At 37.9% G+C, this 17,388-nt stretch overlaps 1 protein-coding gene and 1 long non-coding RNA gene across 3 annotated transcripts in view; both read left to right on the top strand.

Annotated features, from left to right (window-relative positions):
- Positions 1 to 5,800: 5,800 nt before the first annotated feature.
- The window catches only part of LOC120354489, an 85,074-nt gene continuing 73,486 nt past the window's right edge, over positions 5,801 to 17,388 (top strand). Inside the window, exon 1 of the long non-coding RNA XR_005573068.1 lies at positions 5,801 to 5,957. This is a non-coding gene — a long non-coding RNA (uncharacterized LOC120354489). The remainder of the gene's footprint in view (positions 5,958 to 17,388) is intronic.
- Positions 13,945 to 15,852, top strand: LOC111045799 (extensin-like). Of its 2 annotated transcripts, none has more exons than XM_039441762.1 (2): positions 13,945 to 14,680; positions 14,819 to 15,852. In XM_039441762.1, the coding sequence occupies exons 1-2, from the start codon at positions 13,960 to 13,962 to the stop codon at positions 15,466 to 15,468; spliced, it is 1,371 nt and encodes a 456-aa protein (XP_039297696.1). In that variant the 5' UTR covers positions 13,945 to 13,959; the 3' UTR covers positions 15,469 to 15,852. The 2 variants fall into 2 exon arrangements, with proteins under 2 accessions (XP_039297696.1, XP_039297695.1); XM_039441761.1 differs by having other exon boundaries at positions 13,945 to 14,676; positions 14,815 to 15,852.

Consider the following 17,388-nt stretch of genomic DNA (forward strand, 5'->3'; position numbering starts at 1 on the left):
ATCTACACTAGAAAAGTGTATACGTGTACTTGTCCTTCAGTGTTTCAACTGTGATGGATCGGACAAAGTGGAACAGAGTCATTTCAGATGCACCCAGAGATTCATTGTTGATAGCATGATTGAGGGAATAGTAGTTTTCACACTTATCAGCTGTTATCGTTTGACACTCAGAATTGTACTATGATTGGCTGTGATTCAGCTGTTGATTAGAATTTGCCAATAAGAGGACAGTATGAAGGGTCGAAAATCGTTAAATGTGAAAACTACGAATGCCGGGATGCTGAGCAGCTGCAATGTGCTACACTGACTGCTACGCGTCATCATGGGACAAAGAGTAGAGGCAACCACAGATGTAGTATTTCATTACAGATGTATCTATCGTAAGCTTGAAAGGTTTGAAGGATGTCAAAATGGGGATACTAGTCCCATGATGATCCTCAAGACATAGTGCCCAAGACTGTATTTTCTGTAGAATTTTACTTGTCGTTACGTGTGTTATTCCTTTAGAAATTGCTATGGTATGTCCTCTAGGGCACGTATAGAGTGGATGCTGGTTTTCCAAGCCGATGTCACAGTCTGCGCTCTTATTAGTATTATATATTATACTATTAAAAACATAAAGTACCCTAATATTTCAAAAGTTCTTTTGATATATTTTAAAAATATTTTAAATAAAGGTTACTTTATGTTTTTAATAATTTTTAAAAAGAAGCCCATGCTAGTGAAGTGATTTTATTATACTATACTCTGTGGTTTGCGACTGTGAACGTCTGTTATCTTGTAGCGTTAAATGGCTACAGAACGGTTTCTATAGTGAGATTTACTTCATAACTTCAGGATTAGGTTGATTAGGAGCATTGATGTTATATAAAATGACTGCTGTCAGTTTGATGTGAATCTTACTGTATCAACTGTAAGTTATACTTTGAAGATTCAAATTTAGCTCTAGAATACACCAGCTGTAACCAACTTTCACATAGTTGGATTTAAATTAAACTGTGATCGCATTCATTCTAATGTGTTAAACTTCGAGTCAAAACCACCAGCTGATCACGTTCTGCTTAAACAAGTCCATAGGGTCTAGGGCCGGTTGCACAAAAGCTGGTTAAATTTTAATCGTGATTTATTTCACTAGAACCAATCAGAGAATGCTTTTTCGAAAATAAAGATCTCAGAGAAAAGAAGGCTTCTCTGATTGATTCTCTTAAAATTAATCAAGATCAAATTTAACCGGCTTTTATGCAACTGGAACATAGTCTCGTATTAGATTATCAAAAATGGAATATGAAAGATCTTTGATCAACAGCTATTATCAAATATTTGATGAGTGATTTTTCAATAATACCCGCCGCATTAGGCCATCAAATATTTTGTAAAGAAATGCATATTACACTGTCAGATATATTTTATATATAGTCTGTCCAAACTGCCATGAGCCCTGAAAGATTAAGCCGACCCTTGCTCCCTCACGCGCAGGCACACACGCCCGGCCTTCAGAGCTCATGCCTGTTTGGACAGAGTATAATTTCATAATTCGATAATCTGAAGCTGGATTGCCACAGATCAGTAAAAGAGTCCCTGTCCGGTTCAGTAGAAATATTCTTCCCATAGATAGTGGGACTACCCACTAAGCTAAGCCTGCTAAGCCTGCCCGATGCCCGAACGATTATGAATAGTCTCATAAGAATTTGTGAGGAGAATAGTTTCTCTGAACCAGACCTCCAGTGTGGTTTCTCACAACTTAATACGTGTCTAATAATAATAAAATCGTCTGATAACTGATATTAAATTATATTTATTTCATAGAAGGCCTCCTCTGGATCGTCTGCAGGGGTGAAGGGGAGACAGGTGACCTGCGCCTTGCTCGCCTGCATTTAAACAGACAAAGTCAAATTAGTTTAGCTTCTTCAAATAATATTAAATAAAACGACTTGAAATTGTCACACCCACTCATTTATTGAAACGATTTTTAATAACTTTGAATAATTTACAAAAATGGCGTTGAGATGATTGATGCATGACACAAAAATAAATTATACCGCAGTACAATACACTGTATAATTCCAAATTCCAGTATTCAAATTATATTTAAAGAATAATGTAAGTTGATTGATGCTTGAAAAATAAAAGATATCACTAAAATATTAATCAATAAAACCTTATCACAGTAGAGGAAGTTTTAAATACAAATTCAGATTATTTCAATTTACGAAAATATTAATGTTAATTGATGCTAGATATGCTTGATGAGGGGGTAATTCACCCTGAATCATAGCCTATGTGAGAGGTATTCTCAACGCATGCTATTAACCATAAGTAAACCAAACATTTTAAATATATTAGTTGACTTATCTGCGATTTTAGCTTTTTCCTCTGGCTGCTCCAACTCATTTGTACGTTTATTAAATTTAAGCGAGGTTAGTTGACATCTACAGTAGTTACCAATTAACAAACTAACGCATCTAGATAAACCTTGATTGACCTAGGTAAATTGTATGCGATGAGAATACCTCAAGTGTTTTTTGACGAAAATGATGCCAAACCAAACATACATAGGCTGTGAGTAGGGGTGAATCCCCTTCTACTCAGATCCCTCTAGCTGAGCCCCTCAATTCATATTTGATGGAGGAATAAAATTTGATCTAATGTGACACAGTAGGCATCGAGAGCAGAGAATGAGGTTAGCATTGAGGAGGATAGCATTGAGACTCCATCTCCACGTTGTCACTCAGGAGCCGGCCACACAAACAACAATCTGCAATCCTATGTATATCTAAGTGTATTTATATCTTAAATATCAATTTCTATAATATTGCAAGTTTTAGCGTAATATGGAATAACTTATCAGTTATTGTTCTGTCCTATGTGCAACACACTTTTTTGTAACTATTTGAAGAGAATAGTTTTGATTTGATCAGTGTTGGCCAGTTCGTTGCACACACATGAAAATAGCCTTTTCTAGAGAAACCACGCGACCTTTGATCTTCTTGCGCACTTCTGGCGTTTTATTTGTGTGTCGCACAGCGTGCAAGTTTGTACGCATCAGCGTATTTCAGTGATTACAGTGCAAACAGACCTATCAATCTTTGAGTGAGTGCTAGGAACTTCGGGACTAATACTTTTTTGGACAAATACATTTTGGGACTAAATGGTTCCGACATAAGCGAGGATGGGTCTTCGCAGATAGAGTCAGATGTCTTCAAAGGTGGTCGAACATTGTTCTTCATCACATAGAATTGGCGAGTCAGTTGCAGGACTATTCAACTATATACTTCACCAACAATGCTAAGCACCAATGATGAAGCAGCTCGCTTGCTTTCGATCCATAGCAATCTGAACAAATATGTTAGTATCTAATGTTACCATAAGGTATCGATTGTATTAATTTCCGTTGGTGAGAGGGTTTCACATTTCGATTACCAGGACAAACGAAATTCTACGAGTAATTCAGCACTGTTTTGTGGAGGTATCCATTTCTGACAAATTCTATAAATCCATAGTAATTAGGCCAATATAATTTTACAGAAAATGTCAAACTTGGAATTAGACTTGGACTTGATTTCACAATTAGAATGAAATTCTCTATCTAAAGGTTATCGCGATGAAGAATAGGCTTATAGTCTATTATTACAGTATCAAGTATGTTGATGATCAGAAATGATCTCACAAATGATCATCGTATGCGTGTGAATGTCTTGTATTCATGTTTTCTTTCTCCCTTTACCAATTCAGCTGAAGATGATAATTCCATATGATTATATACATTATATACTTAAACTGTATAACACTTAACTCCATTAACACATATACTGTATTATACTGTATACAATATTATATTGCCATTGACTCAGCAGGCAAAACAAGGAAACAACAGGACGAACAATACTCCACATTCAAACAAAACCTCACTCGCACTCTCAGACACTTGCTTTCTCTCTCTTTCTACCCCTGAGTTTGGAGAAGCTACACAGCTGTGAGAGAGAAACACATTTGGCGAGTATAGTTTCAAGCTTCCTCCCCTACTCTTTCTCACTAAAGCCCACTTACTGTCTTCTTGTCTGTTGAAGTACAGTGTGCAGAAAGTCTCTTCAGGTTCGGAATGTCAATTGTGTCATTTTCCCTCTCTGACTCATGCTGTTATGTTAGTTTTTCTGGGAGCTTGGTAGAATCGCCAACATGGGCGTATTGCATGAATGGACTAATAATATTAGTATTAGGCCCACGTACTAGGAAGTGTGGAAATACTAAATACTAATGCACTAGAATTTTGTGTTGCATCAAGCAACTTGTATTATTAGATGTTTGATTCCACTAATATTTCAAAGATATGTTGGTCAGGTAATCGAGTTATTATTGCTATTTTGATATTGTAGGCTGTTTGTTTTTGATTGGAAATAGAAACTCGAAAAAATATTTCTCTTACTGAAATTATCAAATTATAACTAAAAAATTAGTTTCGTTCTTGTTTAGCATCTACAAAAGCCAACAACACATCCTAGCTGAATCATTCAACTTCTAATAAAATGGATCTTATAGTGACGAATGGATCTTCTTTTGCAGGACAATACTAGTCCAGAATCATATTTCTCAATAAATGCTACCATGAATCAGCCATGGAGAAGTTGATTCAAGTTGAGTTGCGTCTGGGGATACTATGTTCTAATACTCGCTATTGTCACTGTCAATATGACAAGTGTGAACAAGTTGAAGAACTATGAAAAGTTGTGACCAGCGACCAGCCTGAGCACTGAGAAAGGTCGAGAAGTGAATGAACGAATAAAGGCTGACTTGTGGGTGGAGTGGTGGGTGAGTGACGTGTTATGTGTGGGGTGGAGGGTGCCTCATTGACTTGTTGTGGGTGGGGTGGAGGTTAAGAGCGCAAAAAAAATCATAGAGATAATGCTTGTAAATATGATTCCGATGGAACCACTGGTTCGATCTTCTAGCTGAAAAATTTATATTCATCAAATCTTCAAAATGACTACCTGTTTTTCTAGAAAAAATTGTTCACTTTGAAATTGACAAATTTATTTGTTTAATACAAAATAAAAATAAATCGAGATGATAGCGGCTTGGAGATAGATATTAGAAAAATAAATCAGTTTTCAAAACAAGTTTCACTCTAATAGTAAGCGAGTCATAGCATTGGTTATTTTGCATGATTTTAAAACGCTACGTTGTGACAATTTTAGAACTAGGGCCTGCGGTGATTAGCGGATAAATTGTGCCCTTCACATATCAGTGATGACTGTCGTCCCATACTCCACATTCTCCAGAATTATCCAGTAGAGTATTTGAGTACCTTTTTTCAGAAATGTTCAAAAAAGCACTTTCTCTGCCTATACCACCAACTACCCAACGAGTTCAAGTCAAACATCCACAATTTTGTTCTCAATACGTTGGTAGTTATTACAATACTTCGAGTAAAATAGTGCTATAGTCAGTGTATAGCTTTTAAATCATCTGTAGTGTGTAGTATACAACAGCGAGTAACGTCGCTATAATTATGTAACTGTTTAGTTATGAATTTGAAGATTTCACATTTCAACTTGTTTCGACCATTGTTTCAGCAGATCAACTGTCTCTTCTGCACTCTGCACTTTCATTCAACTCGCCCCTTTGTCATTCAGCAGTGTCATTCACCCTTCACGACATGGGTGCGACCTTCGGACTCGGAGGCCCACTGAGGGTGGAAGATGCTTCGCTATCACCCCCACTTTATCACTCTCCTTTCCTACCCTTGCAACGTTCAACTGTTTGGTTCTTCGATACAGTTTAGTTTTAGTTTAGCTTGGATCTCGTAGTCTCAACACATCAGCACGTATTGAGTGGTGGCTAGCTGGCTACTTTGTCACGGGCATTCGAAGAGTCCATAGTCCAATGCAACATGCAATTATCCTCAGTTCTCCTGTTTCTTTATCCAAGGAAGGACAATCAACCTAGCAACATATACCTTGGTGAGTTTTCTATTATTTTTCAATGACAGTTCAAACAGTGACGATGATGATTTAGTTGTGTTGTACAGTACCTATTCAATGTATAGCCTAGTGCCAATGTATCCAAGTAGCCTATGTAGCCAATGTAGCCTATCCAATGTATACCAAGTGCCTATTTCATAAAGCTTTCAAGTCACGAATTACATTCTTAATATAGGCATGAATCGGTTAATAATAATATTAATACGCCTGAAGAAGATCCTGTGAAGTTACTTAATAAGTTTACCTTTTTGACTTACCAGTTTGACTGCAGCATTATTTTGTAATGGAAGAAGTTGAGCCTTCAAACGGTCTTAGGCCTAAATATTGTAAAATAGCTGAGTTCATATCATGCTGAAAATGTCTATGTAGTAATACCTCTTAAATTTCTAGTTAGGGTAATCTTGTAATCTTGTTAGGGTAATTAAGTTAGGTAATTTTTCTTCCCAAATTGTCTCAAGTTGAGTAAAATCAGCCCTGTATACAAAAAAGTGATAGGACACAGTCTGACAGTTAACGTCCAATTCCACTTGATTCTATAGTTAATAGAATCATTGATCAGATAAGTTGTATGAATACTTTGATTGTAATAATTTACGATACTGTCACCATTATGCTTATAGACCTGCCCACAACAGACAGCACAATAATGGCTGAAGAGACTATTGTAAACAAAATTCTGGAAGCTTTTGAAAATAGGTTGGTTACAGGTTTAGGACTAACGGAAAGCATTTAATTGTATTTCGCTTAATAATATGTTAGATATTTGTTTGGTTTTGACTGCGCATTCAGACGTGACTTGAATGATATTATTTATGTTTGTTGAGTTTGATTTCTCCCTTTTATATATTTGGTCTATTTCTTTTTTTCTATATCTCCTGGTTTGTTGGTTCTATTGTCTGCTGTCATTGGTAATTGGTAGGCTGCGTCTTGCTTCATAGTCGATATTCTTTCAATTTATGCTATTGGTACCTCTTGTTTAATCGTTCTGATTTCCACAATAAATGTTCTACAATAAAATTATACCAATAGTAGTCCTACTTACATAATCTCATGGTTCTCTTTACATATTATATTAGTGCTTCTAATTCTAATACCTACCTTTATGCTAGATTTCGTTATTTCCGCAACTATAAGATTCATGCATTCAAGGTATTCTATCATTCTGTTTTCTTTTGTTTTTCGTTTATTCCTCAGTAGTAAGCTATTAGTTACGTATGTTTTACTTTTTCATTTATATCCGCTAGGTACTATAAGTATCATGTATTCATGCATTCAAGGTATTCTATCATTCTGTTTTCTTTTGTTTTTCGTTTATTCCTCAGTAGTAAGCTATTAGTTACGTATGTTTTACTTTTTCATTTATATCCGTAAATGACCGTATATCGGTACTATAAGTATCATGTATGCAAGGTTTTCTTTCATTTTGTATTTTGTTTTCTGTTTTTTCCTTAAACTCAATAGTATTAGTTACGTACTTTTTTCTTTTTCATGTATTGCATTTTATATTGTACTGTTCAGTGTGCGTTATAAGGGCAGTATGATTGTATATAATTGTATATATGTAATCAAAATGAGATTGAGTTGTTGGTGCCCTCAAATATGTATATTATTTTAAAATAAATAAATAATTTTCAATGAATAGTGAAAATCAAGCAGCAAAACTTCCTGGGCTGTACATAGAGAGTAAACTGGCATGGAAGGAACAAGTGGATATGTTATCTAGAAAACTATCTATAATAATACATGTTATTGAAAAATTGAAATATTGTGTAAGCTCAGAAGTGCTTTTAACAACCTACTTTGGTCTATTTCACTCTCTGTTGGCTTATGGAGTTGTACTTTGGAGCAATTGTAGCACTGCCACAAAGTTACCTATTCTTCAGAAAAAAGTACCTAGTAAACATAATTGATAATCTTAAGCGAAGAGAATCATGCAGAGACAGTTTTGTAAAATATCAAATAATGACAGTACCAGCTCTATACATCTTTAATAATTTAAATCAAGTCAAAAGTAATTTTAAAGTTTTTAAAGCATTGATCACTCATATAACACAAAACACAAAGAGATAAGTCTGATCTTGCCATTCCTCAAGTAAGGTTGTCAAAAACCCACAAGAGCCATTTCTTTCAAAGTCGTTTGATGTTTAATAAACTCCCATTAATATAGAATAATACAGCATAGATATTTTAAAAGAGTGATTGGTAGGTGTCGGAAGAAATGAATATTATATGAAAGCAAATACGAATTAAATCCAAGAATAATCAATTTCATTAAGCCGCATGATTTCAACTGTTTTACATGTACTAACTTAATTGTTTTGTCTGATTTTGTATTTTTCATTCCATTGTACGTTGTATATATTTGTGTATTTGAAGGATGGATGTATATTGGTTGACAAAGCCTATTGCGATTGATTTTGTTTAATGGGAAATTTAATCGTTCTTAATCGTCTTATTGTAATGAAAGTTATCAGATTATGGTTATTTCATATTTCAATGGAAAATTTCTGAAGAACATATAATTTTGATCATAAATAATCCTTACAAATGAATAGGCCGATGCCAATCATGACTTTATACGTTAATGACGTCAAATGTGATAATGCTGTCAGAGTCAGAATATTCTCTTTGCGCAGATATCAGTTATTTCGCCATTTTTATGAGATTCTATCATCACTATCAGAATTCACCCACAATATCCATGCTTGTCGTAGGAGGCGACTAAAATGGACCACAAGGCAACTCCAAAAGTTGCCTTGCCTTCAAACCCACGGGATCTGCCCCATCAGGGCAGTTTCGGAGGGGCATAAAGAAAAACCCAAGAGACCAGAGATGGATGAAACTCCAGGCACAAATGTAGGTCAAGAGGCCAAGTCGAAGGTAGCCAGGTGCCCTAGAGGCAATTTGGTGGCCCCTCCTTCAGCGGAAGGACCTATAAAGAAGCCAGGAGTGGAAGTCACGATTTTGTGGGTGGAGAGACCAAAACTCACCACTTTCTCAGAGAAGGGTGGCCATTCAGGCAAAACTTATTGTGAGAGGTGAGGCTTTTGACGCTGCAAAGTTTCAGAGGGACAAAAAGAAAAACCCAAGAGACCAGAGATGAGTGAAACTCCAGACACAAAATGTGGGTCAAGAGGCTGAGTCGAGGGTGGCCAGTCGCCGGGCGCCCTAGAGGTAATTTGGCGACCTCTCCCTCAGCCGAAGGACCTACAAAAAAGGCCAGGAGTGGAACTCACATAGGTCACGAGTTTGTGGGTTTAGAGACCAAAACTCACCACTGCTCAGAGAAGGGCGTCCATTCAGGCAAAAATTCTTGGGAGAGGTGAGGTTTCTGACCCTGCAGAGTTTCGGAGGGACAAAAAGAAAAACCCAAGAGACCAGAGATGGGTGAAACTCGAGGCACAAGTGAGGGTGAAGAGGCTGAGTCGAGGGTTGCCGGGCGCACTAGAGGCAGTTTAGCATCCCCTCACTCAGCGGAAGGGCCTACTAAAAGACCAGGAGTGGAACTCACGTAGGTCACGAGTTTTGGGTGGAGTGACCAAACCTCACCACTGCTCAAAGAAGTACGGCCATTTAGGCAAAACTTCTTGGGAGAGGTGAGGCTTCTGACCCTACAGAGTTTTGGAGGGGCAAAAACAAAAACCCAAAGACCAGAGATGGGTGAAACTCCAGGCACAAATAATGTGGGTCAAGCGGCTGAGTCAAGGGTTGCCGGGCGCCCTTCAAAGTAGGCCAGGAGTGGAACTAACGTAGGTCACGAGGACTAATCAGTCTGAAGAGACTGCCAAGCATATCACACTTGATTGCAACAAGCAACCGGGTGATGAATGGGATGTTAGTATAGGGAAAAACTCCATCCTGGTTCTTGTAAAGAACACAGGTATTGGTTTGCCTAACTAACATACTACTTGGGAACACAATAAGCTACGGTTGACGTGTGAGGTTCTTTGAACCTTTGGATCCTTGAATCCGACTCTTCAAAAACAGTAAACAATTGGGGGAAAGCTGAAATTTTGCAGGGTGTAAGTACATAGCCTGGAACCACAGAGTCCACATCTTTCCACCGCTTGCTTTCCCCCCAGGACCAACCCGAAGTTCGAAACTGCAATGGTTTCGTAAAACACGTATATAACGGCTCCAAATCAAGATATCAGGATCACTTTCATTCTATTCTTTCAAGGATGAATGGATCTGCAATTAATGGCATATAACAATTCATCGTAACAGGAAGTTATTCCCATACAAAGCCAAAAAATTAGGAAATTGTCACCTCATAATTTCATATTTTGTTTGATAAAAGTTTACTTTTCCGTTCTTCGAAAAAAATGTTGCATATAAAATTTATAGACTAGCTAGTTTCAAGACCTTTAAAATGATGTTCCATAATAAAATCACGGAATAAGAAGAAATACAATTATTACGAAGAAGTAATATAATTTCTGGATAGATGATTGGAACAAGGATGTTCAAGCCTCACGTCTATTGAAAAATTAGAAGAAGATGATGGATGAGAAGAAAATAGAAGAAGAAGAAGAAAAGATACATGAAGAGGGTGAAAATACAGATGAGTGAATCAATAGATGCCCATTTACGTAATACTACCTCCAACAGGTGTTTTTGGGGAAACTACCCATTTACGTAATACTACCTCCAACAGGTGTTTTCGGGGAAACTATCATTAAAAGTGCTTTTTAATTGCAAGCGAGAGGGTTGCAGGAGGGTTATCAACCTTTATTCCGAGAATCGGTTGACAGAAAATAGATCTCATGGTTATATATTATATTATATAATATGAGTAGGCTACATTTCATTTCCATTTATCTTTTCTTCTTGTTGTTTTTCCATGTTTCAGTATTTGTTTAGTTTGTACTGTTCTGTTTACGAACTCACAGCTAGTCTGACTTTGCTGGCTGTGCCAAAACATTAAGATTTATTATAATTTACATTTGTCTTATGCATCTTGTATTTCGACGAAATAAATATTCTGAAAAAATATAATACAGTATATAGGAATTCAGGTGACTAGATGCTTTGATTGACGATTATACTGTGTATAATCGATTGGAGTGATCCGTGGTCTAGTGATAGAGTGCTTGCGTAGCAGCATAGAGATCCCGGGAACGAACCCTCTCATTACCAGAAGTTTTTTAACCAGATCACTCCCGTGTTATCGGATGGGCACGTTAAACTGTCGGTCCCGGCTGAAGTATGACAGTCGTGAGGCCCATTGACGGCTTAAATTATATATTCAGGCGGTGGGACCTTCCCGAAAGGGACTCCCCACCAACAAAAGCCATACGAGTTTACTTTATTTTACTGTGTAGTACCTTCTCCACCTATCAGCACTGATTCCAAAATAATGCAAGGTAGCCTCGTCAACGATTTGCTAGAATAGACCACGGACTTTACAGTATATAATATTTTTCTCTTCAGTAGAGTAACATTAACTAGTACAAGTACAGTAACTGGACAACCAACTCTATTGTGTGTTTCTGCACAAGTTTCAGTTTGACTGAAACTAGTTGAAAAACTGTATAAACAAGAGCAGAACTGTGTATATAACAACAATATTGTATTTTATTCAGAGTTTGAGTAGGTAGTTTATTTAGGGTGAAATCAGTGGAAATGGTTGAGAGAGAGAGAGAGAGAGAGAGAGAGAGAGAGAGAGAGACAAAATTTATCTCTAGAGAGATAGAGTGGGAGAGAGAGATAGAAGTGAGTGAGTGTGAGAGACTTTTCTATAAAGGACCTAATAACCTAGTGTTGGGTGGTATCCGAACCACTATAGTGAATAGCGGACCATTCAACTGGTGGTCCAACAATGTTGGACCGGAAGTAAGACCACTAGTCGGATCTTTCACCACTCGACTCTGACTAGATGGCTTCCATTCACGGTATGACGTCGAATCCAACATTGAGTGCCGGTTGCACAAACTTAACTTTTAATCGTGATTAACTACACAAGAACCAATCAGAGAAGCCGGCTTATCAAAAAGGCCTTCTCTGATTGGTTCTCGTGATATATATTTTTTTCATTTCATTCATTCATTGTATAAAAGACTATAATCATAATACAATTATGACATAACACTTGATTCATATTAAGTACACAATACATATTAATAACAATTTAAATTTAACCGGCTTTTGTGCAACCGGGCCTGAATGTTGAACAAGAAATCGGATAGTGAATTGCTCGCTTTTAATCGTAGGTCACATTCATGAACCTAATAGGTGACTTCATTCACCTAATCGTAACAAACAAGACAAGGAATGCTGAGAAAATGAGGGAGAAAACTCTCCTCCTTAGAAAACATTATCCGTGGTCACTCATGTAGGCATACTATATGATCCAATGTTTCTAAAAATAACATCAATTTACGTTCTGAATGCCCCGGTGTGCGCTCGCGTGAGCGCGTGGGTGCGAAAACTGGCATTTCTTTGTTTACATTCAGACATCGTTGTAATGTTTCAATCACAATCGGTTCTGTCGTTCTGTATTATTCTTTCTGATTCAATAGATAAGCATCGTAACAAGAAAAATTGCTTGTTTAATTTTGGAACAGTTCCAGATTCGATTCGTTGGGGAGAATACCTATAACACCTTGATAGATTTATAAAATACGCTTATAACTATTCAATTTTCAAGTAGGTATATGATGCTGGTAAAGATTCAAGTAATCGTCTAAATAAGTAGGCCTACGTAATAAGTAATCAAATTACTTGAACTTTACTTTACTTAGGTAAAGTAACTACTTGAATGATGACTTTACTTGAATGATCATTAAACTTCAACAGCGTAATATAGTAATAAAGGTAATTCAAATGATAATAATCCAAATCATCAAGTTTTTTGGAGGTTATACTTACAATAACTGATCCCGCCCTAACCCCAAACTCAATAATATATAAGGACCTAAGTTCAATAAAAAACAATAACTTTTCAACTCAAGTAAATCATGGGGAAATCAATCACTTAATCGTGATCGCAGCTTTTCTTACGATGCTCTATTATATTGCAGATAATTCCTTTCTACTACTAAATCTTTAGCTACGGGTTTGCCAAAAGTTCATTTGTTTGAATGTTTACAAAAATACTCGAGATTTGGAACTTGAAATTTGTTTGAAATTTTTTCTTCAACTCTATTTATTAACTATAACTGTTAGGCAGTTAGCATTCTGTGAATGAAAATAATTGTATAATTAGATGATAAGAAACTATTATTGAAGAATTACCTTGATCGAAATCCGTTAAATAAATTTAATCCGTTAAATGTAGATTGCAGGCTAGCGCTATAGGTTAGCCAATCTAGGCGGCAGAAAGTAATCGCCATTTCCATAAATATTTGTAGACCATTTGTAAATCATCTGTATGATTTCAAGTGCATTTTTTATTTTTGATGAATATATTATTTTGTAAGCTTATTTTCAATAAAATATTCTAAAAGAAGTATAAAAATTGAAATAAGGCCATAGGTACCTGGTTTTTTTATTGAATTTGAAGATTATATAATGTTCAAGTTGATCAAGTGCCTAATTTTGAATTAGAGATTCATTATAATTTACATATTTGTCTTATTACAAACTGGTTATTTCTTCAGTAATATTCGATTTTATCAACTTGAATTATCTTATTTGATACATATTGTAAAAATGAATGAATATATTAGTACAGTATTTTTTAATGTAATATTGATCAGATCGATTGTCACTTTTCTAAAGATCTCCTGATCGTTGCATTGTTTTACTGTTTCCTGTTACGCCATTGTTGAGATTCATGTGATTAATTTCAATACATTGTGAGTTGTGACTAGTGATATTGATATTTATTTTATAATCGGATTCTATTACTTATTACCTATCGGACATAGCTTTATCAATAAAGAATTTAAGTGAGTTAATTCAAGTCGAGTGGATAGTTCTTACCTGCGAGGTGCTAAATCATTGATCTGATATCCTGATTGATTCATTGGATTTCGAAATGAGCGGATCAGATTCGACCATCGGATCAGATTCAACCATCGGAACTGATTCGAACATCGGGCCAGATTCGACCATCAGACCAGTTTCAACCATTGGACCAGTTTTGACCATCGAACCAGCATCGACCATCGGGCCAGATTCAACCATCCGACCTGTTTCAACCATCGGAACAGATTCGACCATCAAACCAGCATCGACCATCGAAGATCGAGCACCGACCCCACCGCACTCACTGACGACTACAAAAAGGCAAGCGTCTTCTCCGCCTCACCCACTGCCGGCAATGAAACGGCGTGCGCCGTCCCCGCCGCACCAGCTGCCGGCAACTGAACAGAAGGCGCCTTCACCGCCGCACCAACTGCCGGCAACAAAACGACGTTCGCCGTCCCCGCCGCACCAGCTGCCATCCCCGCCGCACCAACTGCCATCCCCGCAGTTCCTACTGCCATCCCCGCCGAAACAGCTGCTGGCAACTGAACAGCAGGCGCCTTCCACGCCGTTCCAACTGCCATCCCCGCCGTTCCTACTGCCATCCCCGCCAAAACAGCTGCTGGCAACTGAACAGCAGGCGCCTTCCACGCCGTTCCAACTGCCATCCCCGCCGTTCCAACTGCCATCCCCGCCACACGAGCTTCTTGCAACTAAACGGCGTGCCCCGTCACCGCCGTTCCAACTGCCGTCCCCACCGCACCAGCTGCCGGTAACTAAACAGCAGGCGCCTTCCCCGCCGCTCCAACTGCCGGCTACAAAACGGCGTGCGCTGTCCCCGCCGCTTCAACTGCCGTCCCCGCCGCACCAACTGCCGGCCACAAAACGGCGTGCGCCGTCTCTGCTGCTGACAACTAAACAGCAGGCGCCTTCCCCGCCGCTCCAACTGCCGGCTACAAAACGGCGTGCGCTGTCCCCGCCGCTTCAACTGCCGTCCCCGCCGCACCAACTGCCGGCCACAAAACGGCGTGTGCCGTCTCCGCTGCCGGCAACTAAACAGCAGGCGCCTTCTCCGCCGTTCCAACTGCCGTCCCCACCGCACCAGCTGCCGGCAACTAAACAGCAGGCGCCTTCCCCGCCGCTCCAACTGCCGGCTACAAAACGGCGTGCGCTGTCCCCGCCGCTTCAACTGCCGTCCCCGCCGCACCAACTGCCTGCCACAAAACGGCGTGCGCCGTCCCCGCTCCCGGCAACTAAACAGCAGGCGCCTTCTCCGCCGCTTCAACTGCCATCCCCGCCGCACCAGCTTCCGGCAACTAAACAGCAGGCGCCTTCCCCGCCGCTCCAACTGCCGGCCACAAAACGGCGTGCGTCGTCCCCGCCGCACCAGCTTCCGGCAACTAAACAGCAGGCGCCTTCCCCGCCGCTCCATCTGCCGGCTACAAAATGGTGCTCGCCGACTAACCAACGCGGGGCGGAAACCCCCCCAGACCGGTCGCCGACCAACCAAAGCAGGCCGCAAACCCCTCCAGACCAATCGCCGACACCGCCACGCCAGCCGCCTCCGGCCGAAAAATAATTCGACACATCTGGAAGAGTTTATTCAAAATTTCACAAACATTTTGTTTGAAAGCAGAAGCTTAAAATTTTGACTTTAATTAATAATTCATTACTCAGTTCAAAGTAGGTAAGTCATTTAATAAATGGATTATTGTAGATTTTTTCAAGTTCAAGTATTCGATTAAGACATTTTTCTACTTTTTGAAGTTCAACTTAAAATTACCAAATTTGTTAGACAACTCAGCATTTTCATGTATCAATTTTATTGAAGTCAATATAATTTATTATCATTTCAAATTTTGTTCTCAATCAACAACCCCTCGTTTACGACCTAGAGATAAAGAGTCATTCTAGTATTAAATTCTATATTTCCCTGCATTTATTTGCATAGCTTAAAAGTGTTTTTGTTTGGGGCCGAGTGGTTGAACTTTCCCACTTTGCATCATTGGCAATAGACCATTGTGGCTGACCAAATATTGTCTTTGTTTTTCATTTCATTTGAATATATTTTCCAGTAAGAGCTGTGTGGTCCAATGTGCGATCATGAGAAAAGTAGTCCAGTGTGCGACCGATTGTTTAGAATACCAATAAGGATAGGCAGACGCTATGATTGGGAGGACTTATGCTTCATTAATTACCTCATATAAGAACAATGATATTCAATCAGTTACATCAGGGACAGTAACAACTATTCTTTCAATATTCATGATCAATTTTATTTATGCGGGAGATAATGGGCTCGGACTAATTGGCATTAACTTGAAATTTGTGATTGCTTGTAGATGTAGATTGCTTCATAAATGTGAAGTTGATCTTAAATCTGTTTGATAAGTGTGAAATACTTTATAGGTACTTGAATTAATTATTCAATTTGCAGTAATGTTACTGATTCACTTGAAGAAATGCAGATGATTGATAAAAGTTGTTGAAATTGTAAATTGCACCTCATTGCCCCTGATGTATTTGATTGTATAGCATTGCCTTAGATGAGATGATTAAAGAAGCATGAGATCTGCCATTCATAGCTTATGGCTATGGACGCTATGCGTGTGCACATTGCAAAACATTTCTTATTACAAACATAGTTCGGGGAGCTCATCACATTTGAAAATTTATAATTCGAAGATCATTCAACAAGACGGTCCTTCTATTATATCAAATCAAATGCATTTATTGCCAAAAAGAAAACAAACAATAATTTACTCATACACATACATACACCAGAAAAAATGAAAATAATGTTCATAATACAATATTACATACATGCATGTACATGAGAGCAGAAAAACCCAATTATAAAATTTCTAGGCATCACCAGCAAAAAGAAAAATCTTTGCCCGCTGGTGAGAGTTGCTTAAAAGAAATCCTTAAAATAGCTAGAAATTGAAACGAACAGCTTTATAACAAAAGTAGACACAAAATATACTTTAAATCAATATACTTAAAAAATGTGGTCCAAAGTAGAATAATTAGCCAAGCATTAGCTTTTCTGGGAGAGCCCATTATTTCAATATTAAAATGAAAGAAAACATTCGTTGAATATGTTTTTAAATTAGTTTAGATTATAATTAGTTATATAACATTATAAGAATGTTTTTGTTTCACTTGTTTGTAAAAAAAAGAATGGCAATAAAATTGATTTGATTTGAATTCACACCTATATTGATAATTTAAGTCAAACTTCAAACTTGTAATTATGTAAAGATGAGATTCAGATTTATAAGGAATCAATGTATTGCATTGGACGATCTTCAATTATGAATTTACATCTTATATATTTTACTGTTTTATGTAAATCATGATTATCGACTTACTTGTCAAGTTACAATATTTGGAGACCAATATCCTATCCAACACTTACGATTCAGCTAATTGGATGATGAATGGCTCTTCTTGTATGGCTTCTTTGTATGGCTCCAAAATGCGTGCGCCAATTCCA

The sequence above is a fragment of the Nilaparvata lugens genome, chromosome X (assembly GCF_014356525.2).
Source record: "Nilaparvata lugens isolate BPH chromosome X, ASM1435652v1, whole genome shotgun sequence".
NCBI lineage: Eukaryota > Metazoa > Arthropoda > Insecta > Hemiptera > Delphacidae > Nilaparvata > Nilaparvata lugens.

Excerpts from the sequence above, each read along its gene's own strand:
- LOC111045799 (XM_039441762.1), top strand. The coding sequence starts at position 13,960 with ATGAGCGGATCAGATTCGACCATCGGATCAGATTCAACCATCGGAACT. Across the intron at positions 14,681-14,818 it reads GGTAACTAAACAGCAGGCGC|CTTCCCCGCCGCTCCAACTG; the intron begins CTTCCCCGCCGC and ends AACAGCAGGCGC.